This window comes from Cibotium barometz, chromosome 40 (genome assembly GCF_041138505.1).
Source record: "Cibotium barometz isolate CiBa-2024 chromosome 40, ASM4113850v1, whole genome shotgun sequence".
In the NCBI taxonomy this organism is placed as follows: Eukaryota; Viridiplantae; Streptophyta; class Polypodiopsida; order Cyatheales; family Cibotiaceae; genus Cibotium; species Cibotium barometz.
In genome coordinates, this window is record NC_141085.1 from 1,559,560 (window position 1) to 1,583,529 (window position 23,970).

At 46.5% G+C, this 23,970-nt stretch overlaps 1 protein-coding gene across 3 annotated transcripts; it reads right to left on the reverse strand.

The window, feature by feature from the left end:
• Nucleotides 1–333: 333 nt before the first annotated feature.
• On the reverse strand, nt 334–23,728 carry AHP1 (histidine-containing phosphotransmitter 1). Of its 3 annotated transcripts, none has more exons than XM_086779062.1 (7): nt 23,379–23,728; nt 22,617–22,690; nt 22,309–22,439; nt 22,073–22,141; nt 6,413–6,484; nt 4,107–4,179; nt 334–952 (listed from the first exon to the last, which is right to left on the reverse strand). In XM_086779062.1, exons 2-7 carry the CDS (start codon nt 22,674–22,676, stop codon nt 902–904), a joined length of 456 nt encoding a protein of 151 aa, XP_086635188.1. In that variant the 5' UTR covers nt 22,677–22,690; nt 23,379–23,728; the 3' UTR covers nt 334–901. The 3 variants fall into 3 exon arrangements, with proteins under 3 accessions (XP_086635188.1, XP_086635189.1, XP_086635187.1); XM_086779063.1 differs by having other exon boundaries at nt 23,328–23,728; XM_086779061.1 differs by lacking the exon at nt 23,379–23,728 and adding an exon at nt 23,033–23,294.
• Between the last annotated feature and the right edge of the window lie 242 nt (nt 23,729–23,970).

Consider the following 23,970-nt stretch of genomic DNA (forward strand, 5'->3'; position numbering starts at 1 on the left):
ATATGACTCCCAACATTTATCATCCTTTAAAAACCTCTTGAATCAAAGCTCAACAAGCATACAATCTCATCAAATATTTGTCACCTCATTTCATTACTCCATTATCTCTTTGATTTTGTGCAACCAAGCCCATTGTCCCAAACAAAGTGCCAATAGCATCGAATTAGGCGAATATCGATTTCACCCATAATAGATTGTCTACTAAAACTAACGCTCCTAGTTCATTGACCATCTACACAATTTTATTAACTCTTAATACTGCAGGTTAAGAAACATTCTATCCTTGATTTTCTCTTTAAGTTATGCACATCCCTAAACTAGAGCACCACAAGAGGTACCACCTTTTAATATATTTATCAATGTTGTCACCTGATAACAACCGAAAATAATCAAATAATCTTTAGCAAACATCATTTTCCAAGGACAAACTGAGAACATGATCTCCTAGAAGATTGCAACGACAGGGTTGACCGTTGATGGGGGTAGTTGTGAGTCCAAAACACAGCCACAGCATGCAAGACGAGTTGCCTCGAGTTATGAAGTGCAAAGTGTTAAGGTATAACAAGATGGTGGAGTTCACTTGCATGCAACACCCTTCAAACCGAGGCTCAAACCACGTGATTCTCTCCAATACATGTAAACCTATTTATAAGATTCAAACCCACAACTTTCACCTTGGAGAATGGTAGTATCCAAGCTGTGCCCTGATCTCTCTCTCTCTCTCTCTCTCTCTCTCGCACATGATTCAAGGTTTTTATCGAATCCAACAACATACAACAGCAACTTCAACTAGCCCTCCTACTTCCCTCTATACCACACTTGCATTTGAACTACTTTGAAAACGAGACCCACAGGCCATGACAACTCAAGGCTACCCAGGCCTTCAACATGGCAGAGGCTATCACTCCATCATCGGTATAGAGCCTCCTGCAGCTACTATTTGCTGCTCGAGCTGCATCAGTAAACAGCAAAAAGTCATCCTTGGAGCATTTGCAAGATCCAGACTCAAACAAATGCACCACCTTTGTGTAAATGGCATCAGAAATCAGACAAATTAAAATCTAGATTGACACTTTCAAGTGATTCTCCATTTGCAAGATCCAAACTCAAACAAATGCACCACCTTTCCCCTTGTGTCATTGGCATCAGAAATTAGACAAACTAAAATATAGATTGACACTTCCAAGTGATTCTCTCAAATGCAGAATGCTGGAAACATTAATAAATAGCACAATTGCCAAAATTTTGTTTTTTGTTTTCAAGATCACTTAAAAGGAAGATCACAATCACAAAATATGAAGGGAGGTGCAAGAGCTTCAGCGTTCCACTAAACCAAATTTATGTTATCCACGTCATAGGAAGAGTTGCCTTCCGTATAGACAAATCACATGGGCATGAGCAGGATCAAGTTGACGAATGTGCAAGGTTGCAGTGCAAGAAAGAGATGGTCAAAGGCACACCATATGGCAATAGCACAGCTGTGCTTAATAGTGGCAGTCAATCTCTCAACTGGGTAGGAAGTTACTTTCTTGAGACCAAGGTGCATTCCAACTTAGTGCGGCCTTTCTCAAATTGCCCACCACATAATTGCCAGCAGTGTCGAAAAGAGTTGGCCAGCAACTTAGGAGGCATCTCAATGGGGTTGGTTACAGATCCTCCTTGGGTAGGACTGTAGTCAGGACCTTGCCCAAGAAGATGGCACAAATTCCCACAAAATATGGCAAGCTCCCCTTGACCAGGGAGAGAGTGGGCAAAATCATCAATTGAAGGCAGCAAATTAAAAAGCAGCATATTGACAGAAGCTACAAGGTGAAACCCTTGCAATGCAGAGCAATGTAGACAGCGCCCCCCTTCGAACTGCACCTGCCCTCACCACCCCCTCCCACCCCCGTTTCACCTTCGCCACCTCTCCTCCCTTCACACTGCCCCCACCTTCGCCCCCCTCTCCTCCCCTCAAACTGCCCCACCCTTCGCCCCCCCGCTCGCACTGCCACCAACAAGCCCCCTGCTTGCCCTCTGTTCCCACCCCCTGCTTGCCCTCTGTTCCCACCCCCTGCTCGCCTCCTCCGCGCCACGCAGCCCCCTCCTCAGCTGCCCTGCCATTGCTACCCCCTCCCCAGCTCGCCAAGCACCCCCCCCCCCTCCCTCTTCCCTCTTCACCCCTCTTTCACCCCCGCTGGCTGTCCGCCCCCTTTCTTTTTTCATACCCACTGCCCCCTGTTCCCCCGCCTTCTCCTGTGCGCTGCTACGCCACCACCCTCCCCCCTCCCTCACCTCCCTCCTCCTCTCCCCCGCAACCTCTCCCCTCCCTTCCCCCGTCTCCCTTTTGGCTCTAACTCTCCATTCCCGACTTGTCCCCTCCGTTCTCATCATGCAGTTTTTCCAGTTCTTGGGCATTTTATCCTTCGGCAAGCTTCGGCCTCTTCTGGTCTTCACCCCGAAGGAGGACTCCATGGCAGCCACTCCATCATCCCCGACCGAGGCCACCGTCCCTTGCCTATCCTTTTTAGAAGCGGACCTCCAGCTCCTCACTTCGACAGTTGCATCCCTAGAGGCCTCCACTCTGGTGTGCAAGATTGTTGGTAGCCGCTCGGCGCACGGACAACTCACAGATCTTTTACAGGCTAGCCTCCTTGGAGCGCTTGTAAAGATAACCGATATTCATCCTTTGGGGCGCGACTGCTACCAGGTTGAGTTTGACTCGCCAGTGGCGTCCAATAGTGTCGTGCAACTGAGCCCCATGGCACTGCGTACGGCCCAAGCCTTCTTTGCGAGGTGGCAACACAGCTTCGACCCCGCATCCGACCCACTAGCTGGCATTTCACACTTTTCCATGACAATCTTCTTTCCAGGCCTCACGAAGGAATACCTTCCTCTTCTCCAAGTAATTGGTGGAGCCATTGGAAGAGTGATGGAACACCCCCCCCCCCCCCCCCCCCGCACAACGGCCCTCGCACACGCGGCCAGGATTCCATCCCTTCGCATCTATGTTGCCTCACCAGAGAGTGTTGCACGTCATATCCCTTCCTTGCCTCCAGGGAGACCCCATTCTACAAAGAGTAGAGTACTCTGGCCTCCCAAGCCAATGCTTTATATGCAAGCATATGGGACATCTCACTAGAGCTTGTTCTCGTCACCAATCCAGAAGACCGCCTCCGGCGTTAACCCCTCCCCGGGCGCGCGGTCCCAGCTTAGATCATTCTCAAGGGGCTGGGAGAGATGCACGCCCTCAGGTAGCAGAGCACCAGGACCCGACCGCGGACGACATTGTTACTAAAGAGTGGCAAACCGTTGGCCTACGCCAGGGCCGCCAGCTGACTTCACAAGCTGAGCGGCACTGCCGTGCACACCAGGCAGGCAGAGCACAAAAGGATTCGGTCCTGTCAGAGAACCATTTCGAGTATTTATCGCAGCATTCACCCATCGGCAAGCCCCCCCCACACGTCACTTCGAGGGTCCCTCCTCCGGCCCCTCCAGTCTAAGGGCCGTTACCCTGTCAAGATTCCTCTTCAGGTTCTCAGATTCCAGTGAGGCCAGCTGGTCCCACCCAAGCCCTCCGCGAGCCCTTCTCCACACCCTCCCTCTCCAGTGGATCACTCCCTGCCACTTCCATCTCCCTCTTCCCAACTTCCCCATCCCCCCTACCTTCTCCTCACCCCCCCCCCCTCCTCATCCTCAACCCTCGCCTCCGACTCTTCCCGTAGCAGCCCCCCCTGCCCCGTCCTCTTCTCTGAGCCCGCACTCCCCCCCCTCTCTACCTCCCCTAAGCATTTCCTCTGCCCTCAGGCTGCGCCTAACCCAGGGAGGAGGCAGCCAGTGAGTTCAGTCCTCCAATTGATTCATCGCTTCTTGGAGCCAGTAGAGATGACCATCACCGCCTCCCTGGTGAGGGCTCTCCTGCCAGAGTCCACCCCCCCCCCCCCCAAATAGCTGTGTCTAGTTGTTAAAGCAAAGCAAAGATTATGACAGTCTCGACTACAATACATTGTTTCTGTGCTAGCATAGCACATCAAACAGCGAGAAATGGTCCAATCAGGAAAACAAAATGTGCATAGATCAGCAGCATCCAATCAAAATTAAAACAAGTACCAACAAACTGTGCACACCTGTAATAGAGCTTCTAGCTTGTTCTTGACCAGAAAGAATTCTTGCTTGATCTGCTGTAAAGCTTGTCGACACCTGTAACAAAGTTTGTTTACTTCGCAAAAAATAACAATGGACTTTGCACCAACTAAATAACAATCGAAAAAATGCATTCGCAACATGCATACTTTGAACCAACTGAATAACAATTGAGGATTAACTTGGCATTTGTACTAGTGAAATCAAAAGCTACCACCTTGACGCTTTCAGAGAAAATCTTAAAGCTGAACTTGCATTCCCACAATAAGGGTGTTAGTAAACCATGGTTAATAAAATCCCAAAAGGCATATAGTTGCTGCAAAACATGTTTCATACCCTGAGCCACATAAGTGTTGGAATGGATTCTTGCCCTCCGCTTCTCACGCTGCCATGTGGCAGTCAATTATCCCACATAGTGGTTGGGGTCATCTTAACCCCTCTATATAGGGCAAAATGCCCATTGGTCTCCCTTGATCCCCCACCTTTATTGGTGGTCTCATGGGATCTTCAGGTTTGGGGAGGGGGGGGGCCGGGGTCGGGGTCGGGGTCGGGGTCGGGGTCGGGGTCGGTGGTTGGCAGTACTCTGCAGTTTTGCGTTCTTTCATGGCATCAGAGCCTCGTCGGCTCCTGCTTGGCTTCGGGCTTCACATCAAGGGGGTTGTTGGAATGGATTCTTGCCCTCCACTTCTCACGCTGCCATGTAGCAGTCTATTATCCCACATAGTGGGTTGGGGTCATCTTAACCACTCTTTATAGGGTGAAATGCCCATTGGTCTCCCCTGATCCCCCACCTTTATTATACGGGTTTCACATTCTTTCAATAAGAAACCTTCAAAAGGCCTTCTCTAATTAATGATTTTGGGCCTCGTAGAGCAAAAAAACCCTAGGATTAAGAAATTTACCAGTGCCACAGCTGATACGATTTCTGCAGGAGATCCTGATCTTTCGGAGGCATCGTCTCCTTCTAACACTAAGTCAGAGCTCACTGAGGAGCTAGGTGATCAAAACATCAAGTATGTTGAGGACTTGGAGGATACATAGGCTTGAGCCCTGGGGCCTTCACTTTGATTTTTATCCATAGTTTAGTCACTGGTGATTGGTCCATGGACAATTTATGGGTCGTGACATTTGTACATGAGACTCATGGATTCGTATTTTGGATCTTTAGAGCACTTGATTATGTACTCACATGTCTTGGTTTGTGAGTTTCACTAATTTTGTTGTTATAAGTTTGTACGGATAATGAACATGATGTTGGTATTGACTCTTCACGCCTTGGAAGTTGTGCCTGGCCCCTAGATAGCACTCTGCCATCTGCCTATTAGACTCCAAACTCTAGCATTGATAACTGTGTAGGCAGCAAGCAGCAGCCTTGAATTGAGAGCAGTGCCCCTGGGGCTGCAGGCGGAACTTTGGGTCTTTTAAAAAAAAAAGTCTAAATGATGAATATTTTGAATGATATATGGTTTTTTTTTTTAATTAAGCATTGAATAATGCATACACAAGGTTTTTTTGGAGCTTGTACACACACACACCCCCCCCCCCCAAAAAAAAAAACAAAAAAAAAACACCCACCACTAAGGAACATTTCAGAAATGTTTATGGAATGTAATACGCATGGTCATTGGTGACTATAAAATAAGCTTTAAATGCCTAGGGTGTGAAAATTTTAGTATCAATAGAAAGTTTTTACCAAAGGCTTTAAGCAACGCCATTAGCTGTACAGGCTGGGTGGGCTACATAGAACCACTGCATATGAGAACCCGTATGTGCACAGCAGAGAGTTGTCATTATTTACAACTCACATCAAGGTCCTGGTCAAGGTCCTAGTCCAGCTGCTAGAATATTCCATATCTTGACTTGTTCACCCATACTACATGCAGCAGTAAAGCAAACAAATGTAAGTACATGTTCTCAGCACAAACATGTAACCCACATAATGAACACGCACCATTTCGCTATCTACAAGGCCACCATCCGCTGTTCAAACTAGGTCTGCAGGGCAACCAGGCTGCTCAAACATGGTATGCCCCATAAAGGGGGCCTTACAAGCATGGGCTAGCTGGTTCTCGTAGTTACGTATAAAGGGTGGAAATTTTATTTCCGACAAAGCCTCCATAAATAAATCAAATCCACAAGCTTCTCACTACCTTCTTTTGTGTTAAATCATTGCCTTGGTCATTAAACATGACAACCTGTTACCTTATGCCTGACCAGGACGCGATTTTAACATCTAATTTAAGCATCAATAAAGCAACTTCTGTTATTCATTACAGGAAAAGCTACTAACCCTTCTCTGTTTTCTGCTTCAGCAAAAGCCCGGAAGTCCACACAAACAGCTTTTACACGTTGGGCACCGATGCTGTAGACAGGACAATTCAGCCACAACATTAGTAACATAAAACATATTATGTTGGTTATACATCCTCACACCATGAGACTCAAGGATTAATGTAAACCTGAGCATACTGGAAAAAACTTGACCTTGAAGTCTAGTGATTGAGTTTCGGTAAGACACTGTGGGACTTGTGCTCGTGTCTAAGGTCATCATATGGATTTGGTTGGGTTTGGGTGAGACGGTGTGAGACCATATATGAGGCCTCACATGTGTTTCATATATTTTGCAAGTGGTAAGTATTACCCCAAGACCCTTTTAAAAAAACTTAAAATGTTTTAGTGGCTAATATGTGTTTGTAAGTACTCCATAATAAATTGGGCCGAGAAGCTACAAACACGATGGGCGATGTGTAAAGCTTGAGGCCTAAAAAGTGTTTCATTTAGATTTTGCAAGGATAAAACTATTTACCATTGGTAGAGTTTGCATACAATGATACCATGCACTCTTCTATAGGTAAACGCCCTGTTGAGATCATTTATGGTAAGGTGGTTGTTCCACCCATCCTCATGCTCAAAGACGAAATCTTTGTTGTGGATGGGATTTGGATGATACCGGTGCAAACAACCATTGCTCAATCACAAGATAAGCATAAGTTGGCTGTCGACAAGCATAGAAAGCATCTAGACCTTGAGGACGGTGATTGGGTTTGCTTCGTTTTAAGAAGGCAAGTGTAACATGACTACTATGCGGAAGTGTGCTTAATGATGCTTAACTCAAAGCAATAAAGATTGACACTAATCACATGCTCATGACATAGAGAAGTAGAGAGGAGGAGAAGAGAGGGACTCTTTACCTAACCTACTCCTACTATATATTATTGAATGAATGAGTAATTACAATGATTGACATAGGTCCGATGTAGATCTAGACTATGAATACTATGCTTGAACTAATGCTTATAGTCCTCCTCTATGCATTAATGGGAAACGCTGATTTGAAAATGTGCTTGGCTGATCCAACCTGTTAGACTGCATGCCCTTGGTCTTGGCTCTGCAATCCCTGTCGTTGAATTGCTATGAATGACACATGACCTGCCTTTATATAGGGAAGTGATAGCAAGTCATAATCACGTCAGTTTTCACTTTTGAGGCCAAAAAATTAATCAAAAATGTCATAAAACATGTTCAAACTTCATATTGTGCCCATAGTATGTCCCAACCATTGGTGCATGTCATGGGCACCTCTGAGCACCCATAGGGCTACCAAATGGCTCCAAACTGCCCATATACGACCTCTAACTTTGCCCTTAAAACAGCTGTAAGGAATAATCATGTCTACATGGCACCGAATTAAGGTGTGCACGTGACATTCCCTCCTGCTAAACTTGGAGCTAGGGTGCACATGATGCGCCTTTGCTCCATGCTGTCGATTCGACTGCGGACTGGATCTCCCATACGGTGTCTCAACCACTATCTCCTCGGGAACTACAAGGAATGGGACTGGCCCCTTTGCCTTTGAAAGCTCTAATGGCATGGTAGACTCCATGAAAACCTCGGAAACTGAAGTTTTTTTCTTCTCCTGCTCTTCAATGGATTTGGAGATAGTTGTGGGAACCTCCAGAACTATCACCTCCTCAATGGCTATGATGATCTTGGGAACTCACATGGAATCTAGAACTGTCTGTGGCTCTGTACTTTTGGTGGCTGTGTTTTCTTCATCAAGAGCCTCTTCTTCATTAGCGTTTTGCTTCTAGTGGTGCTCATGCCCTTGCATTAACCACAAGGCGTTTTTTGCTTCTTCGAGCATTTTTTGCAGCGGTGCCTTGTGGTGTTTGATGTGATTTTTGCAGCAAGGACAGCAGTGGAGGGTGGTGTGTTTGCGTGTGGTGCAGCCCGACAAGTGGCTCTTGCAGTTCATCTCCTTACCCGAGTTCCCTCCCCTCCCAGTGGTGGGTGTTGCTCGGCAGATTTTTGTGGACTCTTTTGCTACTGTCCAGCTACTCTCTACCTCAAATTTTTGAGGGGGCTGATTGGTCCTTGTGGTTCCTGCTGCTATAGAAGTGCTGGAGATTGGTGGAGTGCCGAGATCATCCATGACACAAAGGCTTGCTTGCGGAGGATTGCTATTGCCATGGATATGGGTCCCCCTGTAAAAATGAAGAATCAATCCTTGTTTCGGTAAGGTTCACTCCTAGTGGACATGATCAAGCACTTGCTACACTGCAAAAGAAAGGACGGTGTCACCGCTACTCTTGTGGAAAGAAGGCTCACTTGGCCAAGGATTGCAAGACCAAAGGTAAAGCCAAGGCCAGGCCCCAAGGCCAAGTTTTCAAAGAAGAGCAAGGATCATATACACGATGATGGACTTTGATAGTCCCAGTGATACGTTCAGTGCCCCCAAGGTTGCAACAGCCAAGGAGGACCTGGATGGTCATCTTCTATAATTATACAAATAGTTTCCCCCCATGTGCTTCCAGCCAGAGGAGGCTTGTGGGTGGGAGAGGGGACTGTAGCTAGCCCCGACATTTGATGCACGGGACCAATGTGTCGGAGTTCCAAGCAAGTAAAATATATGGCGAGACGAGACCATTTTGGAGCTATGAACTGGACGTGTTCCAAGTCTATTGCTTGGTGTAGCAGAGATTATGGACTGGATGAGTTCCAAGTTCATTGTTCAAGGTTTTTGGGATGTGATGCAAGGTGGTTCCAAACGTAGTGAACGATACGTTTGGAAAACGTGCTGAAAAGATTCCAAACGTAGTGAACGTTGCTCCCGATATATATTCTTATAAACTTTTGAAATATGAAGTTTGAAGATTCATCAATGAACATGGTCCAGTGCCGCCTCCCGTACCTTGGCCAACATGATAAATAACACGAGTGAATGTGCTAGTAAATATTCCTCCACAATCCACGTGCGCATGTTGGAGCAACCGACACCTGGGGTGTTGGGTGTGCCTTGAATGATGGTGTGCCTTGCCCATTCCGAACTCGGTGCACGAGGCATCTATGGCATATGCACAAAAAGCAATCAAGAAAATGGAGAAATGTCAAGACGAGTCACGACTCGAGAGTTTTAAAATATATTTCAAAATTCAAGGACAATAAGAATCAAATTTCAGCCTATGTGTAAGGGTCCAGGGAGGTGCAGCATTGAGAGCCTTGTGGGGAGAGAGAGAGAGAGAGAGAGAGAGAGAGAGAGAGAGAGAGAGAGAGAGACTCGCAAGAGAGAGAGAGAGTTGAGCGAGTGTAGGAGGGAGAAAGAGAGAGGTTGGCTTGTGCGGGGGGAAGAGAGAGAGAGAGAGAGAGAGAGAGTGAGAGACTGACTTACGATGAGCGAGCACGACCAGCACAACCAAAGAAGCGGCGAAGCAGCGAAGCACAACTCGACCAGCCCACGAGCACCCGCCGCCAAACAAAGAGAGAACCGCACGCACGTAAGAAACAGAAAGAAAAAAAACGTGCTGTTGACAGGCGTTCCTCAAATAAAAGGAACCCTTGGATATAAATATGGGAGCCCTTGCGCACTATTGGGCATAGATCCTCTACACTAGCTCCCTCTCCTTATCATCGCCATCATCTTCTTGGCGCACTCTCATGTGTTGGTGATACATGTTGGGTCCGGGAAGCGATGAAGTCTCCAATGTGAACACACACAAACACACACTCGAACAGGGAACCACGTGAAGCTGGAAACGTACCTTGATGAAAAATGAAGTACAAAGGTACTAAAAACCTAGGGCTAAGAGCCCAACACACAAAAGTGCGTTCACACGAGGAAAAAACCCTCGCCAGGACAAGGTAAAAAGTGCTCGTGAGTAGGAAGTGTTCACACCTGAACTTATCGGAGGTCAAATGGCTAACAAACCCCCCTAAAGTGAAAGATGTGAACATAGACAAGGTGTAGCAGACTACCTTGGTAGAGGCCATAAGTTTAAAGCTTTGCAAAAAGCTTCAAACTTTTCTCTAGAATGAGGCTTTGGTAAATCCATCTGTCATATTGGCATGTGTAGGTACATAAGTCAAGTCAATCTCTCTAGCATGGAGCCTCTCCTTGACATAATGGTAATGTATCTCGATATGCTTTGTGCGAGCATGAAATATGGGATTCTGAGCTACTACCAAAGCACTCTGACTGTCAGTGTAGATGGTGGTAGAAGATGGCTTTCTAATACCAAGATCAGCTAATAGACGTCGTAGCCAAGCACTAAAGACAACCTTGTATTCAACTTCACAGCTAGAAGTGGCCATTGTAGGCTGCTTCTAGCTGAGCCATGAAATGCATGAACCACCAAGAAGAAAACAGTTTCCACTGGTAGACACTCGCATGTCATGGGCTATAGCATCCTGCCTAGTCACTATCTGTAAAAGCAATCAAGCACAATGTAGAAGAACTTCCATAAAACACCAAGTGCCTTTAATAGAGTGAAAGACACGCTTACATGCTTACCAATGCTGAGTGCTAAGGCTATGGGTCCTGGCTTGGAGGATTGTTCCTCATGAATCTGCTCCACTGTCAAACAACAAACTAAACATCCAGATGGATAGTGCATAGATAAATAAGGCATCCCACAACTTGCTGATAAGTGGTGGCATCAAATGGGCATCTTCAAGTGAAAGTTTTAACCTGGTTCCATAGAAGTAAAAACAAGTTTACAATCTGTCATTTGGAAACGCTCAAGGAACTGCTCAATGTATCTTTGCGGAGATAGCATGATACCCTCCTTAACAGATATAAGCTGAATGCCCAAATAGTAATGCGAATGACCCATGTCTGTGACATCAAAAGCATGCTGCAATGCAGCTTTGAAAGCGTCAAGTTTGTCCTTATTAGGACCAGTAATGAACATGTCATCCACATAAAGAATAAGGATCAGCACATTGCCCATGTCTGCAAACATAGAGAGTAGTCTCAGTTAGACTATTTTGGAACCCATTCGCAATCAAGTACGCATGAATTTTTTGGTACCAAGCACGAGGAGCCTGATAGAATGCATAGTGGAAGATGGAAAGTGGAAACACGAGAGAGAGAGAGAGAGAGAGAGAGAGAGAGAGAGAGAGAGAGAGAGGAAACACAAGTGTAAACCTGCTCTCAATATCACCAAACAAGAATACAAGTCCCGAGCAAAAGGGAAAGAAGAACTCGTATGTGAGAGCCGGCAGCGAACAATGCAATGCAATGAAAAAGAGTGAGGGGAGGACCGGCTATATATATGCCCATGTAGAGGCAACTGACAAGACCTCCACGACTAGGATAAATGTCCAAGACTCCATAAAATGGGGATAAAATATGGAAAAAGATGTGAGGGGTGACCAGCCCCTCTAGCTAGCATGGTCAGTCCTAAAGGCTAAAATAGAACACCACAAGAAAGCCGGTAGCACGGGAATGATGATGTCTAACACCCCCTCTCAACATCGGATGTGGAGTGAACTCCAAGAAGCCAGAGACGCCGTCCTCGATCATAGATGAAAGGCTGCAAAAACAGCTACTAGGATAGCTCCACAAGCAATCTCCTCGGCAACTCAGCTACAAAAGCAACAGAACAAGCTACTAGGTACACCGCTCCTCTAGGTTGCGACATGCTGCGCTGCAATGGAGAAGCGCCCAGAAGAGGCAGGTTGACCGACAGCAAAACTGAGAGGGAGCATCTAACACTGCATGTCACCGGCACTCTGATATCGTTATAGAATGCACAGCAGAAGATGGAAAGTGAAAACACAAGAGAGAGAGTGTGAGAGAGAGAGAGAGATGGAGAGGAAACACAAGTGGATACCTACTCTCAATATCACCAAACAAGAATACAAGTCCCAAAGCAAGAGGGGAAGAAGACCTCGTATGTGAGGGACTGCAGCAATGCAATGAAAAAGAGTGAGGGGAGGACCGGCTATATATATGCCCATGCAAAGGCAGCTGACAAGACCTCCACGACTAGGATAAATGTCTGGTTTGCCCTAAAGGCTAAAATAGGACACCACAAGGAAGCCAGCAACAAGGGGATGATGATGTCTAACAGAGCCTATTGAGGCCATAAAGTGCTTTACGTAATCTGCATACTTTCTTTTCTACCCCTCTCTGAACAAAGCCAGGAGGTTGAGATATGTACATTTCCACCTACAAATCACCATTAAGAAAGGCAGTCTTAACATCCAACGGATGTACATGCCAACCTTTGTGTGCAACCAAAACAACAACGGTGCGAATGGTAGTCATACGCGAAGTAGGAGCAAAAGTCTTCTCAAAGTCAATGCCGTCACGCTGAGTATAACCATTGGCGATCAAAAGCATGTTGTCCTTTGTCTTGACTCTCAATCAATAAAGGCATTTGACGTCTACATGAGAGAGCAATCAACGCATGAGCTTGCGCATCTATAGCATCTCATCTCAGTTGTTCCTGTGTAGAAGGAACAAGTGTAGGCAATGCACTCCCAGTGGAACCACAATCACTAGTCCCAACAGTGAACCCCCATGACGTGCTAGCTGCAGGTGCAAGACCAATAGGTCTTAACTCAGCACTAGATACATATACCCATGAATTCTTTGCAACCAGTACATGCTTCATCATATATGCCCACATGGGATAAATAGTCCCGTCAAGCTTCTACGCAGAGAGCATCGCGAATACATCATTATTAGCCATGACTCAAGCAAACTAACAATCTTCCCCAAGAAAATGTCGCTCCACAGTGCACTGTAAACCCTCAATGTCCACTTAAAGGTAGCCTTCTGAGATGCCTAATGATTCAGTGATGACAAGCACCTGCAGGTGTATTGAGATAATAGTGTAGGGATAGAAAAGTTATCTGAATAGAGGCTTGATGAGCAGAACAGACCCCACTAATGGGTGTCGGAATGTCGTATGTCAATGCCAAGTCCACAAAAAGAGAACACAAGGAATGTTGGATTCAACCCAAGGCTCAGTTCAGCTCTATTTTTGGAGAAGCTGAAAATTTGCAGAAGGGTTTTGATTGCCTATACAGGCTCCAATTCGGGAGTTCTTCAGCTGAGAGACTCGAAAAATAACGAGGAATACAAATGTGTAAAAACAATGAAAAAAAATCACTCTGAAACTCTAATATGGTGGTTCTAATACCAACATTGGGTCTAGGGTGCAATGGAGCCTACAAGGTGAACACACACACACACTCGAACAGAGAAGCACATGAAGTTGGAAACGTACCTTGATAGATGATATGAAAAATGAAGTACAAAGGTACTAAAAACATAGGGCTAAGAGCCCAACACACAAAAGTGTGTTCACACAAGGAAAAACCCTTACCAACACAAGGTAAAAAGTGCCCGTGATGATTAGGAAGTGTGCACACCTGAACTTCCCGGAGGCCAGATGACTAACAGTACAGCTACCATACATCACCATTCTGTACGCAGCTTGTGCTCCTGGCCATACAGTGGTTGTAGCCTCTCTTGCAAACCGTCATACATCAGTCGTATAGCCACTGACGTCATGTGTAATACCCGCTAATGTCATCACACCAGCTAGCCATACAAAACTCCACGCATCCTGCTACCATACAAATCCCGCCGCATCTGTTGCCATTACCTAGCCTTACCTGCTGCCGTACATCTGACATGGCACATGTTTGCGTCTTAGTGTGTGAAAATATATGTGGCTGCCGCTTCTTTTTTTTTTCCAAGAAAGTGATCCTTCTATTAGGTATCAAACAAAACAGCCAAAATGGCAAAGTACAAACTCAGCTCCATAGAGGGGAGCAAGAATCAATAAACTGAAAAGGGGAAGGTTGTCCTCTCTGCTACCTTCAGCGTTTACACCAGCACTAACATCAGCGTTTTACATCAGGCTTACATCAGCGCTTACATCAGGCTTACATCGGCACTGACATCAGCGTTTGTCATCTGCGTTTACATCAGCACACCATCAGTGCTTACATCAGCATTAATCATCAGTGCTTACATCAGCACATCAGCATTTTCTCCACAGCTCATGGGACAGCAGCCCCCTCTGCTATACATAAGAGCACTTCAGTGTTTTTGCCTCAGCTCTCACCATCGGGACAGCAGCCTACTCTCTACTACATCATACCATCGGGACGGCAGCCCACTCTCTGCTCATCTTCACCATCGACACCACCTCAAGGCTCAGATACGCAGCACCCGGGTCACCAAAGCTTGCACCACTCGGGACGGCAGCCCTCTCTGCTCCTTACCATCTCAGGTACGCAGCACCTGTCACCAAAGCTTGCACCGCTCAGGACAGCAGCCCTCTCTGCTCCTTACCACATCAAGTACGCAGCACCCGTGTCACCAAAGCTTGCACCGCTCAGGACAGCAGCCCTCTGCTCCTTGCCACATCAAGTACGCAGCACCCGTGTCACCAGAGCTTGCACCGCTCGGGACAGCAGCCCTGTCTGCTCCTCACCGCCCTTCAGGTACGCAACACCCTTGTCACCAGAGCTTGCACCCTTCAGGTCTTGCAACACCCTTGTCATCAGAGCTTGCACCACCACCACCACTCGGGACAACAGCCCTCTCTGCTCTTCATCTACCACCTCAGGTACACTAGCACCCTTGTCACCAGAGCCTACATCACGTCATCTTCCGTTGCCACTACCACCTCGGAGTGCCTTTGCTTCCACCGACGCGAGCCTTTGACACTAATCACCTCTCGGAGTGCTTTGCCTCACATCGACGCGAGCCTTCATCATCGAACGTGCTTCAGCTCCGACATCATCTCTGCCTCTATACTGGTCTTTCTACTCAGTCTCACCTCACATCAGAGGGCTCTTGTACATATGTTCACTCACCATTATATATAGACTCACTCATATATTTCACGCTATGTTGTTTTGCTCTGATCTCTCGTACATTTGGTCCTTTCGTCCTTTTGCCCTCACATGGTATCAGAGCTATCGTGAGCAAAGGGATTGAAGACCTCGAGAGCACACAGCATGGATTGTCTACCCAGACTCCCGGAGGACCAATTCTTCTCACCAGAAGTTGATTCTCCAAACTCCGATCTGTACCACATAGGGAATGGGACTTCTTACTCAGTGGAGAGCCCCATTCAAGATCGAGCCCCGTTCAAGATCGTACTTTGGGAGACCATCAACCCATGTACATCCACTCATCTTCACAACCTTTGCCATCATGATCGTCCTCTCTGACTTTATGAGATTTTGTTTCCAGAGGGGGATACATTCCTTCTGCCAGTGTGTCAATGTGGGATCCTAGCATCCATCATCTTCTCTAATGGTCCCCTTTTTTGGACTGAGTAGGGGGGTGTGAAAACAGTATTTTTCTCAGCCCTAAAAAGGGGGATTTTTATAGGTATTTTTGGTCTTATCTGGGGATTTTTGTCTTGGCTGCTGGCCTACAGCCTTTAGGCTGACCGACCAGCACTCCCCCTTGGTATATATAGCCTTGCCTTATCACTTCACCAGGTGTACCACTTCATTGGATATATCCGGTACCATATGTTGCTGCTACTGCTGCTGCTTCTGCCAGGCTCTACACAACATCTCTTCATTATCCTCGCCTAACATTCAGCACATCAGCATCTCTCATCTGGCCACTACACGGGACAGCAGCCCACTCTCTGCTACAGGCCACACCGTGGGACAGCAACCCTCTCTGCTACCTTCAGCGCTTATCTTCAGCGTTTTACATCAGGCTTACATCAGGCTGACATCAGCGTTTATCATCTGTGTTTACATCAGCCTTACATCAGCACACCATCAGTGCTTACATCAGCATTTATCATCAGCAGATCATCAATGCTTACACTAGCACATCAGCGTTTTCTCCACAGCTCATGGGACAGCAGCCCCCTCTGCTATACATAGAGCACGTCAGCGTTTTTGCCTCAGCTCTCACCATCGGGACAACAACCCACTCTCTGCTACATCATACCATCAAGACGGCAGCCCACTCCCTGCTCATCTTCACCATCGACACCACCTCAAGTACGCAACACCCGTGTCACCAAAGCTTGCACCACTCGGGGCGGCAACCATCTCTGCTCCTTACCATCACAGGTACGCAGCACCCGTGTCACCAAAGCTTGCACCACTCGGGACAGCAGCCCTCTTTGCTCCTTACCACATTAGGTATGCAGCACCTATGTCACTAGATCTTGCACCACTCAGGACGGCAACCCTCTCTACTCTTCACCACCCTTCAAGTACGCAACACCCTTGTCACCAAAGCTTGCACCCTTCAGGTCTTGCAGTACCCTTGTCATCAGAGCTTGCACCACCACCACCGCGTGGGACGGCAGCCCTCTTTGCTCTTCATCTACCACCTCAGGTACAGCAGCACCCTTGTCACCAGAGCCTGCATCACCTCATCTTCCACTGCCACTACCACCTCGGAGTGCCTCTACTTCCACCGAGGCGAGCCTTCGACACCAACCACCTCTCAGAGTGCTTTGCCTCACATCGACGCAAGCCTTGGTCATCAACCGTGCTTCATCTCCGACATCATCTTTGCTTCTGCACTGGGCTTTCTACTCAAAGTCACCTCACATCAAAGGGTTCTTGTACATACGTTCACTCACCATTATATATAGACTCACTCACATATTTCATGTTGTGTTGTTTTGCTCTGATCTCTCGTACATCTGGTCCTTTCGTCCTTTTGCCCTCACACTGCCTCTACACTTGGCAACCGCCCAAACCAAAATTGTTGGAAAGCCCTGGAAAGCATTGGATTTGTGGATGCAACGAGGCTCATTGGTTTCAAGTAATCATTTGCCCCGAGAACTTTCTTTGCATGGTTGGGTTGGTAAGTACATGTGCAGATTTCTTTAAAGCCAAAGGTGAGACAGGGTATGGAGCATTAGATGGTTGGTCTCTAAAGAGATACACCTTATCGGCCATCTTGCACATTGGCATGGAATATCATGTCGCCTTTCCCATGGGGAGATGAGGGATAGAGATAAAGTACTTGGGGACTAGTTCCTTAAGCACCCTTCTTGGGTATTGTTTGTTATGTTGCTTTTATGTTTTTTGTTGTATATCGATGTTATACACTTGGAGCTAATCCTAGGATTAACGGGCCTAATCCAATAGGGTTAGGGGATCCTGGGATAGCAAGCAACTACAGAGGGCTAAGGTTCATAATTAATAAAGCTAGGCTACTGGCTATTTGTTAGCAAGTTAGCTATTCATAGCGGCAATTATCACTATATAAGTGATGCATTGGGTTATTATTGTGTTGTTAGTCATGGGTGTACTTCTGATGGGTCTGTCCGTGGACCAGAGTTTCTACTCGTGCCCTGGACATGATAGATCACAAATAGTCTGTGTGAAAATGGTGTTTATCCAACCCTAAAAAGGGGAATTTTGTGGATTTTGTTGGCTTTATTTCATGTTTTTTGGGTCTTGCTGCTGGCTGACAGCTCCTGGCCTGGCCGACCAGCAGCCCCACATATTATATATAGTTTTGCCTCATCACCACATCATCTTGTACCACTTCATAGACCATATCTGGTACCACACCTGCTGGTTGTTGCAGCTGCCGGGCCCTGCACTACATCTGCTGCATCATCATCGCCTGTCTGCTCCAGCACATCAGCGTTTTACATCAGTTCATGGGACAGCAGCCCTCTCTACTACACAGAGTACACCAACGTTTTATCTCAACTCATGGGACAGCGGCCCTCTCTCCTATATAGAGCTCACCAGCGTTTTATCTCAGCTCATGGGACAGCAGCCCTCTCTGCTACATATGGCACCTCAGCGTTTAAATCTTCAGTTCATGGGACAGTAGCCCTCTCTGCTACACAGTACAGCACCTCAGCGTTTTATCATCAGTACATACCTTGGGACAGCAGACCACTCTCCTATAGTACATCATCGTTTTTCTTCTACAGTTTACCTTGGGACAATAGCCCTCTCTGCTCATCATCTCACATCATCAAAACGGCAGCCCTGTCTACTTGCTTATCTTCATCGACACCACTCGGGACTGCAGCCCTCTCTGCTCCTCTCTCACTCAGGTATTGCGACACCCTTGTCACCAGAGCTTGCACCACTTCCACCACTTGGGACGGCAACCCTCTCTGCTCCTCACCACCACTCAGGTATTGCAGCACTCTCGTCACCAAAGCCTGCACCACTCGGGACGGCAGCCCTCTGTGCTCTTCATCACCCCTTAAGTACCGCACCACCCCCGTCACCAGAGTCTGCATTACGTCACCTTCCGTTGCTCACTACCACCTCGGAGTGCCTCTACTTCCACCGACGCAAGCCTTCGACACCAACCACCTCACGGAGTGCCTTTTCCTCACATCGACACAAGCCTTCGACACCGACCGTGCCTCAGCTCCGACATCGTCTTTGCTTGTGCACTGGTCTTCTTCACAGAGTCTCCTCACATCAAAGGGCCTCTTGTACATATTTTCACTCAACATCATATATACACTCACTCACCCATTTCATGTTGTGTTATTTTGCTCTGATCTCTCGTACATCTGGTCCTTTCGACCTTTTGCCCTCACATGGTATCAGAGCTATCGTGAGCAAAGGGATTGAAGACCTCGAGAGCACATAGCATGGATCGTCTACCTGCATTCCCGGAGGACCAATTTTTCTCACCAGAAGTTGTTTCTCCTTACTCTGATCTATAGACCACATAGGGAATGGGACTTCTTACTCAGAGTAGAGCCCCGTTCAAGATCTTACTTTGGGAGACGATCAACCCATCTACATCAACTCACCTTCTCCACCTTTGCCATCGCAATCTCCCTCTCTGACTTTATCAAACTTTGCTTCCAGAGGGGGATACATTCCTTCTGCCAGTGTGTCAATGTGGGACCCTCGCATCCATCATCTTCTCTCATGGTCCCCTTTTTGGCCTGTGAGGGGGTGTGTGAAAATGGTATTTATCCAGCCCTAAAAAGGGGAATTTTTTGGATTTTGTTGGCTTTATTTCATGTTTTTTGGGTCTTGCTGCTGGCTGACCAACAGCCCCACATACTATATATCATCTCTGCTACACAGAGCACACCAGCGTTTTATCTCAGTTCATGGGACAGCAGCCCTCTCTGCTACATACAGCACCTCAGCGTTTTTATCTTCAGTTCATGGGATAGCAGCCCTCTCTGCTACACAGTACAACACCTCAGCATTTTATCATCAATACATATCTTGGGACAGCAGCCCACTCTCTGCTACAGTACTTCATCGTTTTTCTTCTACAGCTTACCTTGGGGCAGCAGCCCACTCTCTGCTATAGTACATCATCGTTTTTCTTCTACAGTTTACCTTGGGACAGCAGCCCTCTCTGCTCACCATCTCACATCATCAGGACGGCAGCCCTCTCTGCTTATCTTCATCGACAGCAGAGCCTACACCACTCAGGACGGCAGCCCTCTCTGTTCTTCATTACCCCTCAGGTACCGCAGCACCCTTGTCACCAAAGTCTGCATCACTTCACCTTCCGCTACTCACTACCACCTCGGAGTGCCTCTTCATCCAACGTGAGCCTTCGACACCGACCACCTCACAGAGTGCCTTTGACTCACATCGACGCGAGCCTTCGTCATCGATCGTGCCTCAGGTCCGACATCGTCTCTGCTTCTACACTAGTCTTGTTCAAAGAATCTCCTCACATCAGAGGGCCTCTTGTACATTTTTTCACTCACCATCATATATACTCACTCACCCATTTCATGTTGTGTTGTTTTGCTCTAATCTCTCATACATCTGGTCCTTTCGTCCTTTTGCCCTCACATAGTCTTGCCGTGGGCCCCTGTGGTGGGCGGCAGGCACTAATGGTATGGGATGCGTGCTGACTGGTATGTATATGTGGAGTGGAGCCTTAGCCCTTGACTTGGGGGTGGATCGAAGTGTTGATCCTATGGTTGGGTGGTGAGCTTGCCTGCTCCGCTTTTATTTGGTTTTCTCTAATCTTGTTTTGGATTGTGTTTAGGAGATATTGGCTAGATAGGCATGGGAGGCCTCTTACACTAGCAATAGTCACAACCGATCGCACCTGATCCCCTTGCCTACATGCAAACCATACATGAGCACTTCTGCATAAACGCAACACATCTAGGAGAAAAAAACCTAAGAGGAATTAGGGTTCCTCGCAAGGGTCCTTTCTGCACATCTTCTACACACATGACTCTCACATCTTCCCCCTCTCTCAGAATCCACATACAAGAGGTGTTCAGTGTCCATGGGCTTCTAAAGAGTCCTAGAGAAATCTGAAGTTCGCACACAATCCTTTTGGAAGGCTCTTTCTTTAAAGCCAAGAGGAAGTGGAATGAATATCCCCAACATCTTTGTGTTCCTAAGAAGTTCAAGCTTTTCTGGACTAATAGCAAAAATCAACGTAGAGCACATATTGTCAAAAAATAAGTTTTAAGCCAAAAACATGGTGTGGCAACAGCCAACAAGCTTTTACTGTGGGAAAGCCTATATAAGGGCCTATTTCTCCACTTGCATTGTCAATAACCAGCCCAAGTCTTCATGACGCACCTTGTTCCATCAAGAGGTGGCACAACTTTTCATTCAAGAGGTGTCCAGAGTCCATGGGCTTCTAAAGAGTCCTAGAGAAATCTGAAGTTCGCACGATCCTTTTGGAAGGCTCTTTTCTTTGATTTGGGGACAACTTCCACAGCCAAGAGGAAGTGGTATGAGCACATATTGTTGAAAAATAAAGTTTTAAGCCAAAAACATGTTGCGGCAGCAGCAGCTAACAAGCTTTTACTGTGTGGGAAAAACTATATAAGGGGCCCCTTTCCCCCTACTTCTCCACTTGCATCATCAATAACCAGCCCAAGTCTTCATGTCGCACCTTGTTCCATCAAGAGGTGGCTCAACTTTTCATTCAAGAGGTGTTAAGAATCCATGGGCTTCTAAAGAGTCCTAGAGAAATCTGAAGTTTGCAAGATCCTTTTGGAAGGCTCTTTACTTTGATTTGGGGACAACTTCCCCATCCATCCAAAGCCAAGAGGAAGTCCAATGAGTATCCCCAACATCGTTTTCTGTGTTACTATGGAGTTAAAGCTTTTCTGGACTAATAGCAAATAGAATCGTACATCTATACAAAGGAGGAACCGAGGGGAGGGGAATGATAAAAATGATATTTCACTGAGCTCTCCACTGCCCATAGAGGCAGGAAAAGAACCACAACTACTCCTCATGAGGATGAAAATCAAGAGCAATCACATACACATGAAAATTAAGGGGCACCTCACGTAGAGTTTACCTCCCATCCCAATCAATCTATCATGGAAACCTCTCCAAACTTGGAAAAAGAAAAAGACATGATGAGCTTGTTTCTCAGCTTAGTAACATGATTGAGGAGTCCACCATACAAAAAAGGATTTTCTGGGATTATTTGTAATGCCCATAAAGAGGGAAAAAATAATAATACAGCGGACTTAAACCAGGAATTAATTATCATGAACCGGTTCTTCCAGGAGTGAATAATAAGTTACATCTTAAAATTTGGTTATCATCAAGTGCAAATGAATGTAGAAGATGTGCCTAAATCTGCCTCACACACACTTAATAGAATGTAACCTTTTGTAGACAAACTCAACTCAACAAAAAGCATGTATATGACATGGTTTTCATTATGCAATAATGCTTCCCTTGAAGCAAGGAGAATTTTAGGAACTTTCACCTGGAGCTGCTACCCTTAAATTGATGCACATAAGCATCCACCTTTTTGAAGTCCACAGGTTCCACCTCTCTATAGTAAAATTCCCATTTAAGACATCAAATAGTCAATATCCAAACATAGAACAATATGCAAGCACACCATCTCCTCTATCGAACTAACAACTCTTCATAGAGGAGGAACCCCAGGAAAGTGCAATGCAGTGCCACAAAAGCTGCAAAAAAGGTGAAATGAATTACAGCGCTTTAGTGAGCTCCGTGAGTATTCTTTCTGAGTCTTCTGCAAACAGATTGACTACTTCGGCCACAAATTCTGGGTTACTTGCATCTTGTAGCATCTGAAGTTGGGTAAACTGATCATCTAAATAGCCCTGCCAATACAAAATACAAAAAGTATGTTCTTGTTCATTAATTTCTTGATTGTAACACACAATTCCTCCCCTGGCAAGTATGATTGTGTCAACACATCAACAAGAAAAAAAAAAGCATGGAATTAAAGACAATCAGTTCCAAAATTGAGTGGCCCATGCGACAGGGAGTTACAATACCTCTTGAAACAAAGAATTCGTAAGCTCGACGAGCTGCTGCTGCAATCTCACAACTTCCATTTTGCTGCACAGACCTGTTAAAGTGCACAAAAACCGGCCAGCCAAGGTCAATGAAGGCTGGGCAAGGAGCTACCCTCCCAGAGTCTGTAAGAAGGCACAATGTCACAGAATTATCCAAATGGGGCAAGTAGATATGGAGTGTGGCAAAGTTTGCAGTAGAGTTGGGGCTTTTGCAGAGATAAGATAGTAAGATGCAAACGGGGGAACTTGAAAGCCTGGTATCTCTCTCTCTCTCTCTCTCTCTCTCTCTCTCTCTCTCTCTCTTACGGATGCACAGTCCCACTGCCTCTCTCCTCTCCACACCCACTTCCGTATGCAACACAAGAGGACAAGAATACGGAGGGAAAAAAACCTACGGCTGCAGCAGCGCTTGCGTGCCTTGTGGGCTCGCAAGCATCAAAAGTTAAGAACCCACTTGTGACTCCGGCAGCAAGCAGATACAATAACCCAATTGGGCAAACACTGGACTGTAAACGTCTGCTAGAGGATAAAAGGAACAGGAGCCCACTTAGGTACTACACAGCATCCCGCCTGCAGACATACAGGGAAACCCACTTTGCGGCAAAAACCCGCATCAAAGACCAGATGATAAGACACACATGGAATTATGGAAAGCCCAGTGCCCACTTGAGAAAAGTGATCCAGAATTACCTAGGTCCTCTTTAACAAGAAAAGGACACGGTAACCGGTTGCTTCACTTACTGCTGCAAACTACAAAGTAATGAAAAAGTGCGCCACAGATGGAAGGGAAAGGTTCCAGTGTTGAAAAACTGCCATGTCTGGGCGAATCACAGGCTTGCAGGTGGCGCAAGATTCAAGGTTTTTTAGAGGTCTCTGTTGTTGATGTTCTTTTGACAGAGAGTGGAGCGGAGGGTTGGTTCACTGCAGACAACGAAGAGACAAGCGTGAGCTGTTGCTTTGCTTTGGTTACGAAGAGACAAGCATGAGCTGTTGCTTTGCTTTGGTTTGCAGTTGGGATTCTTGGGAACCCTAATACACTTGCTATTATGCTAGAGCCTAAATGCCCATGATTCTCTGGTCGCAGGCGATCTCTCCCGCGTGACAAAAGAGCACGTGTGGGCCGGTGTGGCCCCCGCAGATCCGATTTCTCCTATGTCATTATGTGAATTATGTCTCTCGCTCTCTCTCTCTCTCTTGCCTCTTGAGCACCGAATCAAGTTTCAACCGGTTTAACCAGTTTTATAAAATGTGAATCTTTCAATTTAAGGCTAGGCAAAATACATGTTTTTCTTTCTCAATTTGAGCCTTGAAAATTATACCAAAGGACGGTTTT